The sequence below is a fragment of the Pristis pectinata genome, chromosome 20, assembly GCF_009764475.1.
Source record: "Pristis pectinata isolate sPriPec2 chromosome 20, sPriPec2.1.pri, whole genome shotgun sequence".
Classification (NCBI taxonomy): Eukaryota; Metazoa; Chordata; class Chondrichthyes; order Rhinopristiformes; family Pristidae; genus Pristis; species Pristis pectinata.
The window spans coordinates 35,522,765-35,538,207 of record NC_067424.1 but is presented as its reverse complement, the minus strand read 5'-3'; the positions used below and the strand labels follow the sequence as shown (position 1 = coordinate 35,538,207).

The following is a 15,443-nucleotide window of genomic DNA, read 5'->3' as shown; positions in this document are numbered from 1 at the left end:
AAAGGCCAACATTCCATTTGCCTTCTTGATAACCTGTTGCACCTGCAAACCTTTTTTTTTGCAATTCATGCACATGCACTCTCAAGTCCCTCTGCACAACAGCATGCTGCAATCTTTCACCAGTTAAATACTAATCTGATCTTCTATTTTTCCTTCCAAAGTGGATGACCTTGCATTTACCAACATTGGACTCCATCTGCCAGACCCATGCCCACTCACTTAACCTATTTATTTCTCTCTGCAGACTCTCTGCACAATTTGCTTTTCCACTCAAGTTAGTGTCATTAGCAAACTTAGAGATGCTACATTCGGTCCCTTCTTCCAAATCGTTAATGTACATTATGAAAAGTAGCAGGCACAGCACTGACCCCTGCAGCACTCCCGCTCACCACTGGTTGCCAACCATAGAAACACTTATTTATCCCAATTCATTGCCTTCTATTGGTTAACCAGTCCTCTATCCATGCTAATACATTACCCCCAACTCCATGGATCCTTATCTTATGGATAAGTCTTTTATGTGGCACTTTATTGAATGACTTCTGGAAATCCAAGTATACAACATCCATCTGTTCCCCTCCATCCACTGCACTCATTATATCCTCAAAGAACTCCAGTAAGTTTGTCAAACAGGACCTGCCCTTCCTGAATCCATGCTTCGTCTGCCTGATGGAATCACTTCTATCCAAATGTCTCGCAACTTCTTCCTTAATGATAGCTTCAAGCATTTTCCAGACTACAGACGTTAAGCTAACTGGCCTATAGTTACCTGCCTTTTGCCTACATCCTTTTTTAAACAGTGGCGTGACACTTGCTGTCTTCCAATCTGCTGGGACCTGCCCAGAGTCCAGAGAATTAGATAGCATTTTCACTTGTAGGTTCACTAACATGCTGTTCAAGAAAGCTATCACGGATGCATTCTATGAAGTCCTTCTCATGTTACGGACTCGGTGAATGTCCCTTTAAGATAGAGTTAGTAGTGTGTGTGTGTGTGGCGTGCTTACGTCAACCAAAGATAAAGGATGTAATGACGTTGTTGAAGAAGTCAGTCGAAGTCAGTCAGGGGAGAGAGAGAGAGACACCAGCCTGCTAGTTTCTCTATCGATGGATGAGAAACAATAACTGTGTCTGTCACTGCAATCCACGTATGGAAATTGGAAGTAATCCGGTGGAGTTCACTTTGTTGCTGACCTGTAGAAGAAAACAGGTATTTGTGTGGACAGCCACGACTCGGATGCTTTTCGGGGTGAGGAAGTCACTACTGAGTAAACACTGAGGTATCGTTTGGGTTCCATCGTGGAACATTTGGATTTTGTAATTACTCTCTCTATGTTCTCTACATCTACGTCTTATCTTCAGACAATGGTGGTTGTTGAAGAAGCCTTTGCTCATGTTTCACCTTACGGCTTGCTGAACTGAACTTTGAAAACTATTCCTGGACTTGGAGTTTGGGAATTTGCCACACACACACACGAAGAGTTTAGTCTTTGGGGTCAATGTTCAAGGTTTAACATTTTTACTTCTAACATACTAACATTTTTACTTCTATTTTTCATACTATCATAAGTAGTGATTAATAAAATAGTTTTTAACACTGAATCATGACTCAGTGTGTTTCTTTTGTTGCTGGTTCGTGACTACCTGACTAACCACTACCTCGACCAACCTGATTGCCCAATGTGGAAGTTAAAATCCCCCAGGACAACTGCCATTCCATTACTACATGCATCAAATAGTTCTTGGTTTATTGCCTATGCCACTGTAATGTTATTATTCAGTGGACGATACGCAACTGCCACCTCAACATTCTGCTCCCTAGATCTTATACCATCTCTCACTATCACCCTGATCTCATTCTTAACTAAGAGTGTTACCCCACCTCCCTTACCTTCCTGCCTATCCTTCCGTATTACCTGATAACCTTGAATATTTAATTCCCACTCATCTCCACCTTGCAATCATGTTTCTGTAATGGCCACTAAATCATACCCCTTTGTACTGATTTGTGCCAGAAGTTCACTGACCTGGTTTCAAATACTACAGGCATTCAGATAAAGCTCCCTTACACTCATTGACCCTTTAGAATCCAGTAACCTTTGTGCCCTTTGCGTTTGACTTTTCTGTACTCCACTCTTACTCTTCTCTTTTCTAACTTTTCTTCTAGTCTCTGCTTTGCTTCCCTGTCTTTCTGCATGGATTCCCATCCCCCTGCCATATTAGTTTAAACCCTCCCCAACAGCACTTGCAAACAATCCCCCTAGGACATGGATCCCGGTCCTGCCCAGGTGTAGACCGTCCAGTTTGTATTGGTCCCACCTCCCGCAAAACCGGTTCCAATGCCCCAAGAACCTAAAACCCTCCTGCACCACTGCTGAAGCCACATATTCATCCTAACTATGCTGCTACTCCTACTCTGACTAGCACGTGGCACAGGTAGTAATCCTGAAATTATTACCTTTGAGGTCCTACTTTTTAATCCATCTACTAGCTCCCTAAATTCAGCTTGTAGGACCTCATCCTGCTTTTTTCTTATATCGTTGGTACTACATGCACCACGACAACTGGCTGTTCACCCTCCCCTTCCAGAATGCCCTGTAGCTGCTCTGAGACATCCCTGACCCTTGCACCTGGGAAGCAACACACAAATTGGGAGTCCTGTTTGTGGCCACAGAAGCTTGTTTCTATTCCCCTTACCATGGAATGCCCTACCACTGTAGCTCTGCCACTCTTTTTCCTGCACCATGATCCTGGCTACTGCTGCTTTCCCTTGAGGAGCCATCTCCCCCAACAGTATCCAAAGTGGTCTATCTGTTTTGGAGGAAGATGACCGCAGGGATTATTCTACCTTCCCGCTACTGCTTTGCCTGTTGGTCACCCATTTCCCATCTTTCCCTAGGCCTTTAAACTGTGGTGTGACCAACTCGCTAAATGCTATCCACAACATTCTCAGCATCATGGATGCTCCAAAGTGAATCCATGCACAGCTCCAGTGCCATCATGTGGTCTGTCAGGAGATACAGCTGGACAGACTTCCTGCACACGTAGTCATCAAGAACACTGGCAGCCTCCCTGATTTCCCACATTGCGCAGGAGGAGCATGACATGGGTCTGAGCTCACCTGCCATGACTAAAAAGCTTTGAGGGAAAATAAAGACAGAAAAAAAAGAATAAGAACCTACCCTCACCCTAGTGTTGCTCGCCCTCCTTACTGAAGCCTGGTATTCACCAAAGCCCACACTTGGACAAACAGCAGCACTTTGACTAGACAGCAGCCCCTCTCATAATGGCTGCCCCAAAATGGCCGGTCTGCTTGACCCTAAATTCTTTTCATTAGCTGCTGATAATTAGCCAATCACCTATTAATTAACAATTAGCTGACTTCTCTTAAGCTCCTGCAAGTGAAACTCATAAGCAAGGAGACGCTCTTCTTTCCAATTCTCCTGCTCTCACTCCAGGTCGCCAACTCCTGAGCCTCCACCTCTTCTTCCTGAAGCCTCTTGAGCCAAAGCCTCAGCTCCCCACTCTAACACTGGCACACTCCAAAATGATATCATAAAACTTGAAGCACAGCAGAACACGACTCATACATATTGAAGTGTCCCAGTGCACAGACACATGGACACCAGCAGGTGACAAGTAACCCAAATTGCAGACCATGGTATAAAACTAGAGAGGGCCGATGCTTACAAAGCAGGAGGTGAAGGGAGAGGTCCGTGTGGATGAACCTAGGCTGCAAACTCCATGTGCATGTAATATTAATATGCAGTTCCTTGGGTAACTAGGTCCTATCATAGTGAAAAGAATAACAAAGTTTATGCTTTAAATCCTGGGCTCAGAGAGATGGAGGTAAAACAGGGAATTGGTCCCAGGATCAAGTGAGTCAGAGATAAAGGAAATGCAGTTAAAGCAGGGAAATGTAGCCAAGGTGAGCTATCTGAGGCAGTGCAGCTGCAAATCACTCTCACTCTTATCCCTTGTGTTCCTGCTCTGTCAATTCATTTAGTTATTAATAGTACCTGCTTATTTCATTTTGTTGTTCTTACAGACTAAATCTTGCAAATAACACCATGCAAATATTAAGTAGCAACAATGTGGTGGCCCACAAAACTGTTTAAAATGGATTCACACATCAGAAGGCGGTTGGGAACTCCTGTAAAACAGGATTAAGTTTTAGTTAGTAAATCTAGCAAGTTTCCCTCTTCAGGACCTGTTAAACAAGTCCTTGTAAATCTCTAAAGACCATTAAAACTGTCTGGTAGGTGGTCAGGGAATGAAGAAAGCAGCCTGTTCTCCACTGATCCCCAATTCTCTCATTCCACTCATCAACAATTCACTCCCTCATGAAGACATTGTTACTCATTAGTCTCTCAACCAGGTAACTTCATTTATGGCTTTTTCCCAGAGCAACCCTAACCTCATCTTTCAGAGATGGTCTTTGTCCAATCTGCCCTTCCCCAACCCCCCTGCAGATAAAAACTAATCGGCTTTCTCTGGACCTGAAACATTAGCTAGGTTTCTCTTTTGACAAATGCTGCATGACGTGAGTATTTCCAGCATTTTATGTTTCTGAATATATATTGTCACCTTGAGATCAGTACAAACTAAATTTGATCTTCAGAGAAACAAAGGACTGCAGATGCTGGAATCTAGATGATCTTCATAAGTCTCCAGTGCACTTACTCACTTGACCATTGGGGGGAACTCTTGAACAATGTCTCTTTAATACAGAGAAGTTAGAACAGGAGGAGGTAAATCAGCCACTCAAGCCTGTTCCACCTTCAGGATCCAGACTCCCCTCTCTGGCCTCAATTCCATATCCCTCAATAGCTTAGGCTACCAAAATTTCATTCCACGGGTTTATTTGTAGAGTTTCCTGCTTTCTCAAATTCCACACTCAAATTGTAAAACTTTTTCCAAGTGTTTTGGTTCTGTTTGCAAGAACATGTCTCCTTGTCTTAGACTCTGCACTGGCACAGTAAGACTCCTCTCTTATCAATCAAAACCTCAATCAAGTCACTACTTAACATTTTATATCATTGGTTATATGAACTTAGTATCCTATCAGGATGTATCATGGCTTGGTACGGCAACTGCTCTGCCCAAGACCACAAGAAGCTGCAGAGAGTTGTGGACACAGCCCAGCGCATCATGGACACCAGTCTCCCTTCCTCGGACTCTGTCTTTACCTCTCGTTGTCTTGAAGCAGCTAACATAATCAAAGACCCCACCCATCCAGGACATTCTCTCTTCTCTACTCTTCCATCGAGTAGAAGGTACAGGTGCCTGAGGGCACATACCACCAGAGTTAAAGACAGCTTCTACCCCACTGTGATAGACTATTGAACAGTTCCCCTATACAATGAGATGGACTATGACCTCATGACCTACCTTGTTGTGACCTTGCACCTTATTGCACTGCACTTTCTCTGTAGCTGTGACACTTTACTCTGTACTGTTATTTTTTTTACCTGTACTACACCAATGTACTCTGTACTAACTTGATGTAACTGCACTGTGTAATGAATTGACCTGTAAGATCAATTTGTAAGAAATTTTTCACTGTACCTCGGTACAAGTGACAATAATAAACCAATACCAATAAAAAATATATATTCAACCTCTCCACGTAATCCAACTCTTGGAGTTCTGGCTCCATGGTACACCCCTTATCAAGGGAAAATATCCTGATACCTGAAACTCAGAAATGGACACTGTATCCCTGATGTGATCCAACCAAAGTTTTGAATGGATGTAATGAATCTTCTGTCTTCGAGGACTCTAACCTTTCTTTTTTGTCTAACTACACCTTAATGACCTGCATACATGAATCTGCAAATTGCCTGGATCTCTACTATCCCCAGTTTTACACCATTAAAGCAAAACTTTGATCCAAAATCAAAATTCTCACTAAGTAGTGGATGTAACTGAACGAGGTTCAACAGCAAGCATTCTTACATAGTAAGGGGCTTTCAAATAGCCAACAAACTATTCATAGACTTGTTGGAAAATGCACAGAAATGAATGTAAGGCCCACCTTTCACCTTAATGGAGAAAAAAAAACTTGATAAGGATAAGGCCTTGGGAGATGGTAGGAACCCTGTGAACATGTTTCTGAACATGATCTTAACAAGTCAGTGCTTTAAATACTGAAAGGCATGCCAGAACTGCAATCATCCCAGCTGCACATATTGTTAAATACTTTTCATTAACTGAGTGCAAAGGCAAATGTTTATTCTGGCAGTTCTCCAGAATGGAGAAAACCCTGAAGACATGGTGAAATCACAGATCCTCAAAGATACAAGTAAATATTGGTGCAGAGGGATCTTGTTATGCTGGTTTATGATACATAGAAAGCTAACTCATACCAGCAATTCAGGAAACCAAGTTTAATGGAGTTTAATACAAGATGAAGTAGGGTAATGTGTGTACTTGGTAAAGTCTGCAATTCCACACCTGCAGTACTGTGCGCTTTTGGTCTGCATACCTAAACACAGCTTTCCTTGGTGGGATGAGGAGGTTTGCCTTACAATGAGAGATTAAGTAAGTGTCTTCCATTCATTGGAGTTCAGATGATCTCATTGGCAGGGTGAATACAGAAGGGCTGTTCTTTATTATTGTGGAATCTAGAACTAGGCAGTGTAGCCTCAGGTCAAGGTGTCAGCGATTCAGACTGAAAGGAAGAGGAATTTCTTTGTTTAGAGAGTTGCAAATCTTGGGAATTCTCTATCCCAGAGGCCAGTGGATATTGAGTTGTTGAATACATTGGACACCAAGGAATTCGAGGGACATGGGAATCAGATGGGAAAGTAAATGAGATACAGGATCCACCATGATCTTACTGAAGATTGAATTGCTACATCACCTATACATACTTTCATTTCTTATATCACATTGTACACCACAGCGGATCCTTGAAAATAGATAGGACAAAGGAGGAGGCTCTTTTGAAGGGACATGAATAACTAGAGTCCAAATTAAAAAGCAGGACCACAAAAGGTACCAATATTTGGATAATTGCATGAGCCACGTGCAAATTAGCACAGGGTCAATAAGGTCAGGTAGCTGAGAGAATGGTTCAAAGATTGCTGTGGGAGAAATGGGTTCCAATTCATGGAGCACTGGTACCAGATCTAGAGAAAGAGGGAGCTGTTCTGTTGGGATGAGCTTCACTTAAATTGGGCTCAGACGAGTATTCTAGCACATTGACCAACCAGGGCTGTGGTTAAGGCTTTAAATTAAATAATGAGTGTGAAGATTTGAATAGGAAAAATTTAGAAGTAAGGTAGATAGTGAAGTGGGCAGTTGGGAGGAGATAAAGCATGCAAACATTATGCATATACTCTCAATGAGTCAGAGCAGGAAAAAGTGCTAAAAACACAAATCTGAAGACCTGTTATTCAAATACATACAGCATTCATAACATGTAAAATAGAATGAAATGTGATTCCAGGATATTAAACATTTAGAAGAGATGAGCAGAATGGAAAGGAGTGGGGTTGTCCTATTAGAGAACATTTTAAAGGTATGGAAAGCAAGGATCTCTGCTTTGCCCCAGTGGAACCTGCATTAGTTTTCTTGCATTTTAAAAAAAAACTGTAGATTGTGGGTGTAGGTTAGGAACAGCAAGGGACAAAGCAGTGGAGGGAGTTGTGGTAAAGTCCCCACATGGTATAGTGGAACTTCACTTAATGCTCGGGATGTGGTCCCAGGAACAAGAGACTTCAGCAATAAGAGGGTCATTACAGCATTACTGCTGTCCCAGGAACATGGTGCAAACCCCTGCTCTTTCCACTGTTATGTCAAGAACCTGGGTGCAAGAAGCCAGATTCAAACCCATGCTCGCAACCCCCCCCCCCCCCCAAACAACTGTGCCATGAATCCCTGCTTTTCACTGGTGTCCTCACAGCAATGAAATTACCCCATAAGCTCAGTCTGGAGACACTGCCTGTGGGGATCAGAGCTTGGCGACGCAAGGCACAATTTCTTGACTTATTTTGCTCCCACAATCAGTTTCCCCAGAATGGCTCAAGGGCCCTATTAAGGCTGTATGAGATTGGAATCATTCAGACAAATAGGAAGAAAAGGTTTAATCATGATTAAATGGCTGGAGCTATTTTAGTGCCAATTTGGTTAACAAGGCATGGCAGTACACGTGCTAGTCTCTGCCGGTTGGAAGTAAAGATATTCTGATTGATCATGCATGTGTACCAGCCACAGACTTGAAGCTACCAAGGGACATTAAACCCTACTCACGTGCTGCTGCATCAAATACCTCACCTATACTGTTAGTGTCTTTGGAGAGAGATGATGGGAAGCCGGGTTAACTACATGGCTTTCCTTGCATTAAGTTATGACGTGCTAATTACTTTGGGCCTGTTTATGCATCATAGCCTGTGACAAAATTTGTTTTTTCATTTACCTTAACAGTGAAGCAAGTTTTTTTTTTGAAAAAAAATGCCAAATGCAGTGACACATTTATTCATTGTTGAAACGTATTAATTTTATTAAAACACAAGGCAAAATAAATCAGAACTAAAAGTTACATAAAAACTCTTCTCATTCTCCCAATTTATGCCATCATATTTTGCATTATTTTGTTTTTTTAAGATAATATATTAATTCAATGGTTGTGTGGTTTGCAGGCTGAGCCAGTATTTAAATTGCCCATCCCCAGATGCCCTCGAGAAGGTGGTGGGGAGCTGCCTTCTTGAACTGCTGCAGTCCTTGAAGTGTGGGTATACCCACAATGCAGTTAGAGTTCCAGGATTTTGTCCCAGTGAGAGGGAAGGAACAACAATATATTTTCAAGTCAGGAGGGCAACTTCCGGGTGGTGGTGTTTCCCAGGCTTTTGCTGCCCTTGTCCTTTTAGCTGGTAGAGGTGGTGGGTTTGGAAGGTGCTGTCTAAAGAGTCTTGGCAAGTTGCTGCAGCGCATGCTGTAGACAGTACAAACTGCAGCTACTGTGCATCAGTGGTAGAGTGAGAGCGAGTGGGTGGGTGTGTCAATGGTGGAGAGTGAATGCGTGGTTGGTTGTGAATGCCTGCCTGTCAAATGGGCTGTTATGTTGTTAATAAGATATGAAACATAGTGCAGATACAAGGATTGTTTAAAGTTGGGCATAAAAAGGTCAAATTTATCTATTCATTCAATTTACTACAATATGGTAAGACAGTAATACAAATTCAGGAAAAAAGTTTCATAAAACACATTGTAAAAATAGTATGAATGTGAATTCAGGACACAAAGCAATATTAAGATAGAAGATACAGGAATAATGATAAAAATGAGTAATTTGCTATTAAAGTACAGCAACATGATTCTTCTGCATATACTATTACCACACGAAGAAATACTTAAATGGTACTCCAGTCTGGGGTAGAAGCAACGAAATGCAAGTTTCTTCCTCTGCCTTAAAATAATTACACAGGCACAGCAGAGGGAAAGTGCAAATAAAATTCATGAAATTCATCAGAAACCAGATGGAAGTGAATTGGTGAGACAAGTTAGCCAACCATGGAATAAGTTACTTGAACATAAGAATTTAAGGGTTCAAAAAGAAGGAATAGAGATGTTTAGCAATAGAGGATTTATTCAGACAAAGAAATTCGGTCTAAGAAGTTTGGCAGAGTTTTAAGGTATGAGTTGGAATACAAGAACAGGTGTTAAGAGCAAGGAACATTGATAACATCAGTAGATCATGAATTTCAAACCTTTGGATAGTCTAGAAGTTGGTAGCACCTCAAATGTTTCTGATCCAGAAGGCTGTGTACTACAGAACTGCAGCTTTCAGGAGTATAAATTTTCAGTCTAAGACCACTTCCCTACTGAACAGTGGAGGAACTTTGCACACCTCACTTAGAAGAATCTGAGCAGTCGAGGCAGCAAAGGCTCTAATTGCCAGGTAGTCTGGTCTGGTAATGTATAGGATGTGTACCTTGTTTAATGTATTTTTTTTATATACCAATGCCATGTTAGTTGGAGAAATTGATCCCAAATTTCTCAATTTGATTTGCACTTCGAATCATTTTTAACAATCTGGCACAGGCAGAGAATGACTGGCACTGGCACCATCGACAGCCAACTTAACCTCTGGAAATAAACAGTTCATTTTAAGATTCTTTTTAGTCACTTCCACATTGCCTACCAGATTACTTGACCATCTGGTCAACTTGTAAATGATACAATTCAGAGCAGCATCTCAAATGACATTTCCAAGAGAGAAATTGCGTAATAATAATTTTAGTCAATCTCTACATCTATAGTATTTAACTGCTGTGAGCTATATATTTTAATATTCTTCTTTGTATTAACAATTCCAGCCATTTATACTGCCTTGAAATTGTGCAGTCAGTTTTCCTGAGCTTGCAATATATACCTCAACTGTAAATAATTCTTAATTATGAACTTAAATTTTGAAAGGCAAGCATTCAAGAAAAATCTGGCTTCCAAGAATGTGTATTCAGATTTCTGATAGCTCCAGTGTTACCCATAATTTCCCCAACAATTCAAAAACTAAGTACAAACCCCACCTTCCTTTACCATATATCAAAAGCAGCCAGGCACATACCTTACATAGTCTCCATTGGGGTCTGTTCTGCGTCCAAAGCCAACTGGGCAATAGCAATGAAAAAATTGTTGGAAGAAGGAGCTACAGGACAGCCACATCCAGCTGCCAGCATTCACACTCCAGTCTGCATCCAAAAGCAGCTCCTCAAACACCTGCAGCAAAGTATTGGAAAAATGTTTAGACTGGGAGCTAGGTAGGAATTAAAAAAAAAATCAGAAACTTCTGGAAATATCAGGTAGCATGTGTCCTGAAAGAAGCAATTAGTGTCTCAGGTCAATGACCTTTCCCTTTAAATACAAGCATGGCAACAGTCCTAATACAAACCCTAGGAACTCAAATGTATTTAACAACAGAAAATGCTGGAAATACCCTGCAGCATCTGTGGAGAGAGATTCAGAATTAATACTTTAGATTCATAAGACATCAGCACTTCAAATTGCTGAGAAGTACATTCCTTCTATTTAGAGAGGAACCCGTTGTCCAGTTCACTGTAGTAGAGTTACCACTGTCACGCTTCCCATTGTCCAGTAAATCTGCTGTATGAATTTAAGTCAATACACCTACTATTCTACCTTCTTCAATCCTGTTAGTTAAAAAAAATCCAGATTTATCAGAAACTATTTTCCCTTAAAGTCCATCTTGACCATCTCTTAGTAACCTGTATTTTCCAGCTGTGAATTAAATTTTATCCTTAATACTTTGTATTATTGTACGTAGGTATGCCAGGCAGATGATCCATTTCTGCTTCCCAAGACCCCCCATTACAGAAGTTAATCCTCAACTAATTACATTCACCTCACGATATTAAGAAACAGCGCAGTTGGAATAAACAGCCCAGTTTATTCCAAAAGCACCTCTCAAACCCTCAACCTCTACCTCCGTGAAGGACAACAGATGCATAGGAACATAAAAACATCCAGGCTCCTTACAAAGTTATACCATTCTGATCTGAAGATATTTTATCATTCCTTCATTTTTGCTGCATCTACATCCCACAGCTCCCTACCCAAGAGCACTGTGGAAGCACCTTCATTAGAACAACTATAGTGGTTCAAGGTGACTCACCACAACTTTCCGAGCAGCAATTAGGGATGGGCAAAAAAATAAATGCTGTTTCTTTCCATAACTGCCCATAACCCATGCTTGCAGGAGGACCTTTATAGCATTCAGGGATGGGCTGATAAGTGGAAAGTAACATGCATGCCATAGCAATACCAAGCAATGACCATCTCCATAAAATTCACTCCATTGGATGAATTTTAAGAAAAACTCTCCAGCTGGTGACAAATTGTTACTTCACTATATTGATCAACAATTGAAAGCTCAGAGCAGCAAAGGCACAGAGTATACTCTGGCTGGAGAACATCAACATTCAACGGAAAGAATGACTCAGGAGCAACACACTGTGCCCTGAAGGACATGACTACCAGACTGGCATTGGTGATAAAGCTACAATTTCATCAACTGAAATCTGATTTAAAAAATGTTCTTGACAGTATGCGAACTAACCTCTTCAGTTCGAGGATACAAAATCCTGTCTCCAGAGTGAGGGCACCCTCCATTGTAATGTGTAGCACTGTCAATGTGTTAACACTCAATAAATTTAGCAATTCAAAACAGAGAATTCATGAGGCATTGCAAGCCTCCAACAGCAGAAATTTTGCCATTGTTTGCAACCTTGAACCTGGCATATCCTTCAGTCCCAGTTAACATCAACCCAGAGGACCAATTGTGATTTGAGTGTAGAAGAGCATACCAGGAGAAGCGCCAGGTGCACTTAAAACTAGGTTCCAATCTGGCAAAGCTACAACATTGGACATGTGCTAGAACAGCAAAAGCAACTTTTAATAGATAGCCAAGTGATCCTGCAACAGATTAGATCAAACCTTGGAGTCCCTTCCAGATCCAGTGATGAATGGTGATGGACAATTAATCAGCTACCAGGAAAAAAGCTCCAAAAATGTCCCTATTCATAATGGTGCAGTCCAGCACCAGAGTAGAAAAATCACAACTGAAGAGTTTGTAATCACCTTCGGCAAAAAGTGCCGAGTGGATGACCCATCTCCATGTGACATCAAAAAGTGGCCAAGACTAAAAGATTTTGGCTGCAGTGCTGAAGAGAGGTGCCAGAACCAAGTATACGTCTGGCCAAGCTGTTGTAGTATATCTTTGGCAATTACCTGACAATGTGACAAGATCAATTAAAAGCAGTCAAAATCCAATCTCCATAATTACTACTTCACCATCTACTCTCAATATAAGTGTTAGGTGTTACAAACCATGTGATCAAGCACAACTTACAAATACCCTCATCACCGAAATCATCGGCTTTAGATGGCAGTGTGTCTGACCTAGTCTTAAACAGTTCAGCTGTTTTCCTGGAGAGTACAGCCTCAAAGGAACAAATTTGTGGAAGGCAAGTGATAAACTCACTGCAAGGCAATCCGAAATGGCCATAAGTTTTTCCATTTGAATGACTTTATAGATTGTGGTTAAGGAGACAGATTGTTAAAACTGATATCACTACAGCTTATTGTATGAGATAAGAGTCCTCATGTTTCAAAACTTATGCAGGCAGAGTGAAAGAAAGGTTCAAAAAATAAAGGTGGTGGTGGGGGGGTGGGGGGCAAATGCTTCAGAATTCAATACAAAAACTTAGCTGCTAAATCTTTGAAAATGTGACAATGAATTCTTCAGTCTTATGCTGTTACCTTAAATGTGTAATTATTGCACTTGCATAAAAATAATTACAGTACCATTGTCCATTATATTGCTGAATAGTTTAAAACAACATTTATTCCCCAAACAATAATTAAACTTCTTCCACTACCTTCATTCCTTCCTCCCAACTGATCCAGAGATCCCCTCGTGTTAGGAAGCATGCCACAGCATGTCGAGCCAGGTGATGGATCCAACCTTCCTGACGTAGCTGTGTCATAATAGCATCAATCCATGGATAGCCAGTTTTTCCTTCTGCCCACTTAGCTAGAGAGACTGGATTCTTATCCCAAGGTATACGCATGCAGATTGGATTTCCCTCCATCTTATCAAAGTTTGGGTTATTTGTTGCTGCCGTGTAGAAAAACTCACGCCACAGAAGCTGGCCATAGAGAGAGAGTGCTGGTGAACCATTCTTCTTCACCTGAAAGAAAAAGCAGAAGCAACTATTGAATTATTTCTTAACAACATTAACAAAGTAGGAATAAAAATCGGTAACAATGGAAAACCTCAGCACGTCGGGCAGCATCTGTGGAAAGAGAAACATAGGTTGAAGACCCTCCATCAGAACCAGGAAAGAGAGAAAACAAGTTAGTTTTACGTAGCAGGGAGGGATGGAAGGACAAGGGCAATATCTCCAATATGGCGAGGTCAGGGTTGCTGTGTGGATATTCTGAAGTATTCTGAGCAGCAGATTAATGAGGGCAGTTATAGAGCAAAATCAAAAATGCAATAGGTGCAAAATACAGAGCTCTCAGTAATCAGAATTAGATTTATTATCACTGACGTATGTTTTCGGCAGCAGTAGTGCAAGACTATAAGTTACAAAAATAAGTAAATAGACCAAAAGAGGGATAACTAGGTAGTGTTCATGGACTGTTCAGAAATCTGATGGCGGAAGGGAAGAGCTGTTCCTGAAATGCTGAGTGTGGGTCTTCAGGCTCCTGTAGCTCCTCCCTGATGTGACAAGGGAATGTCCCAGATGGTGAGGGTTCTTAATGATGGATGCTGCCTTCTTGAGAAACCACCTCCAGTGGCCAAATGGTCAGTAACCAAAGACAGAGATTTATGGCAATGGTAAAGGAACATGTGAAACAAAAAAAAAACACGCAGAAAGCTGTTGTGGTCTGGAAGGGTGAGGGAAATAGATTCAACTGTAAACTTTTAAAGGGAATTAGATAAATACTTGAAAAGGGGAAACAAGGCACAGAACCGTTGAAAAGTGTAGGGGAGTGGGAATAATCATAGGCGTTCTTTAGAGCAAGCTTGGGCATAGTGGAAGAAATATCCTGCTTAGATATCACTCTGCATTAAGAGAAGCAACAAATCTAAAACATGCACATGAAATTGCAACATTTCCTCAAACAAAAATAACCTGATAAACTCTGACATTCTACATTAGAAAGATAACATGAATAACCAAATCAAAAGTTGACTTGCTAGCCATTCTTGCACACTTGTTCATTTCAAGGTGGGAACATTACTGGCAAATGTTTGAAAGCTGGTCTCACCACTGCATTCTTCCTAAGTATCAATGAGGGAATAGGGAAAAAAACATGAGTCAAGTTTGCAATCTTTAAATTATGCAATGCCTTAATACTGTCAACTTTTTGACTTTTACCTTTGTACTCAACTCAGGTAGTGCATTTGATGCAGCCAAAAAAATCCAATACATTAAAAAAAATCCATCTTGGGTCACGTTCATACCCAAAACTAATCAAAGTACTTGGACTGGATGAAAACTTTACTTCCATAATCAAAGCATTAAAATAGCTAGTTGTATAATTTCTTTTTATATTGCGTCAATCTGCTTTAGAATGAGAACATTACGTATGACCACACCCACACAACAGCCTTACTCAAGTAATTTTTCAGTGTGGTTCTTAGAGATTCAGGGAAGGATTATACTTGAATGTCACTGGTATACCACGACCTCAAATTGACAGGGACAGCCCCTACTACAAATAAACTTATCACAAGATGCAACCTTAACTTACCTTTTTATACAAATCTGTTAGCTTGAAATAGAAGAGCCGACAGGACAGACAACCAAATCGAAGATAAGGACTGAGCCCTGTAGGACTTGCCAGCAGTGAAAAGGCATTCATTCTGGGCCTCTCAAAGCTTGCTACCCAAGCCTGCATGAGAAACAGGTAGT

The 15,443-nt window shown here is 41.1% G+C and overlaps 1 protein-coding gene across 2 annotated transcripts in view; it reads right to left on the bottom strand.

Annotated features, from left to right (window-relative positions):
• Positions 1-15,443, bottom strand: part of LOC127580687 (cryptochrome-1-like) — a 46,928-nt gene that overhangs the window by 17,115 nt on the left and 14,370 nt on the right. For both annotated transcript variants that reach the window (XM_052034441.1, XM_052034440.1), the window contains exons 6-8: positions 15,283-15,423; positions 13,398-13,709; positions 10,568-10,719 (exon numbers count right to left, since the gene is read on the bottom strand). In XM_052034441.1, the coding sequence (XP_051890401.1) occupies positions 10,568-10,719; positions 13,398-13,709; positions 15,283-15,423 (605 nt within the window). The remainder of the gene's footprint in view (positions 1-10,567; positions 10,720-13,397; positions 13,710-15,282; positions 15,424-15,443) is intronic.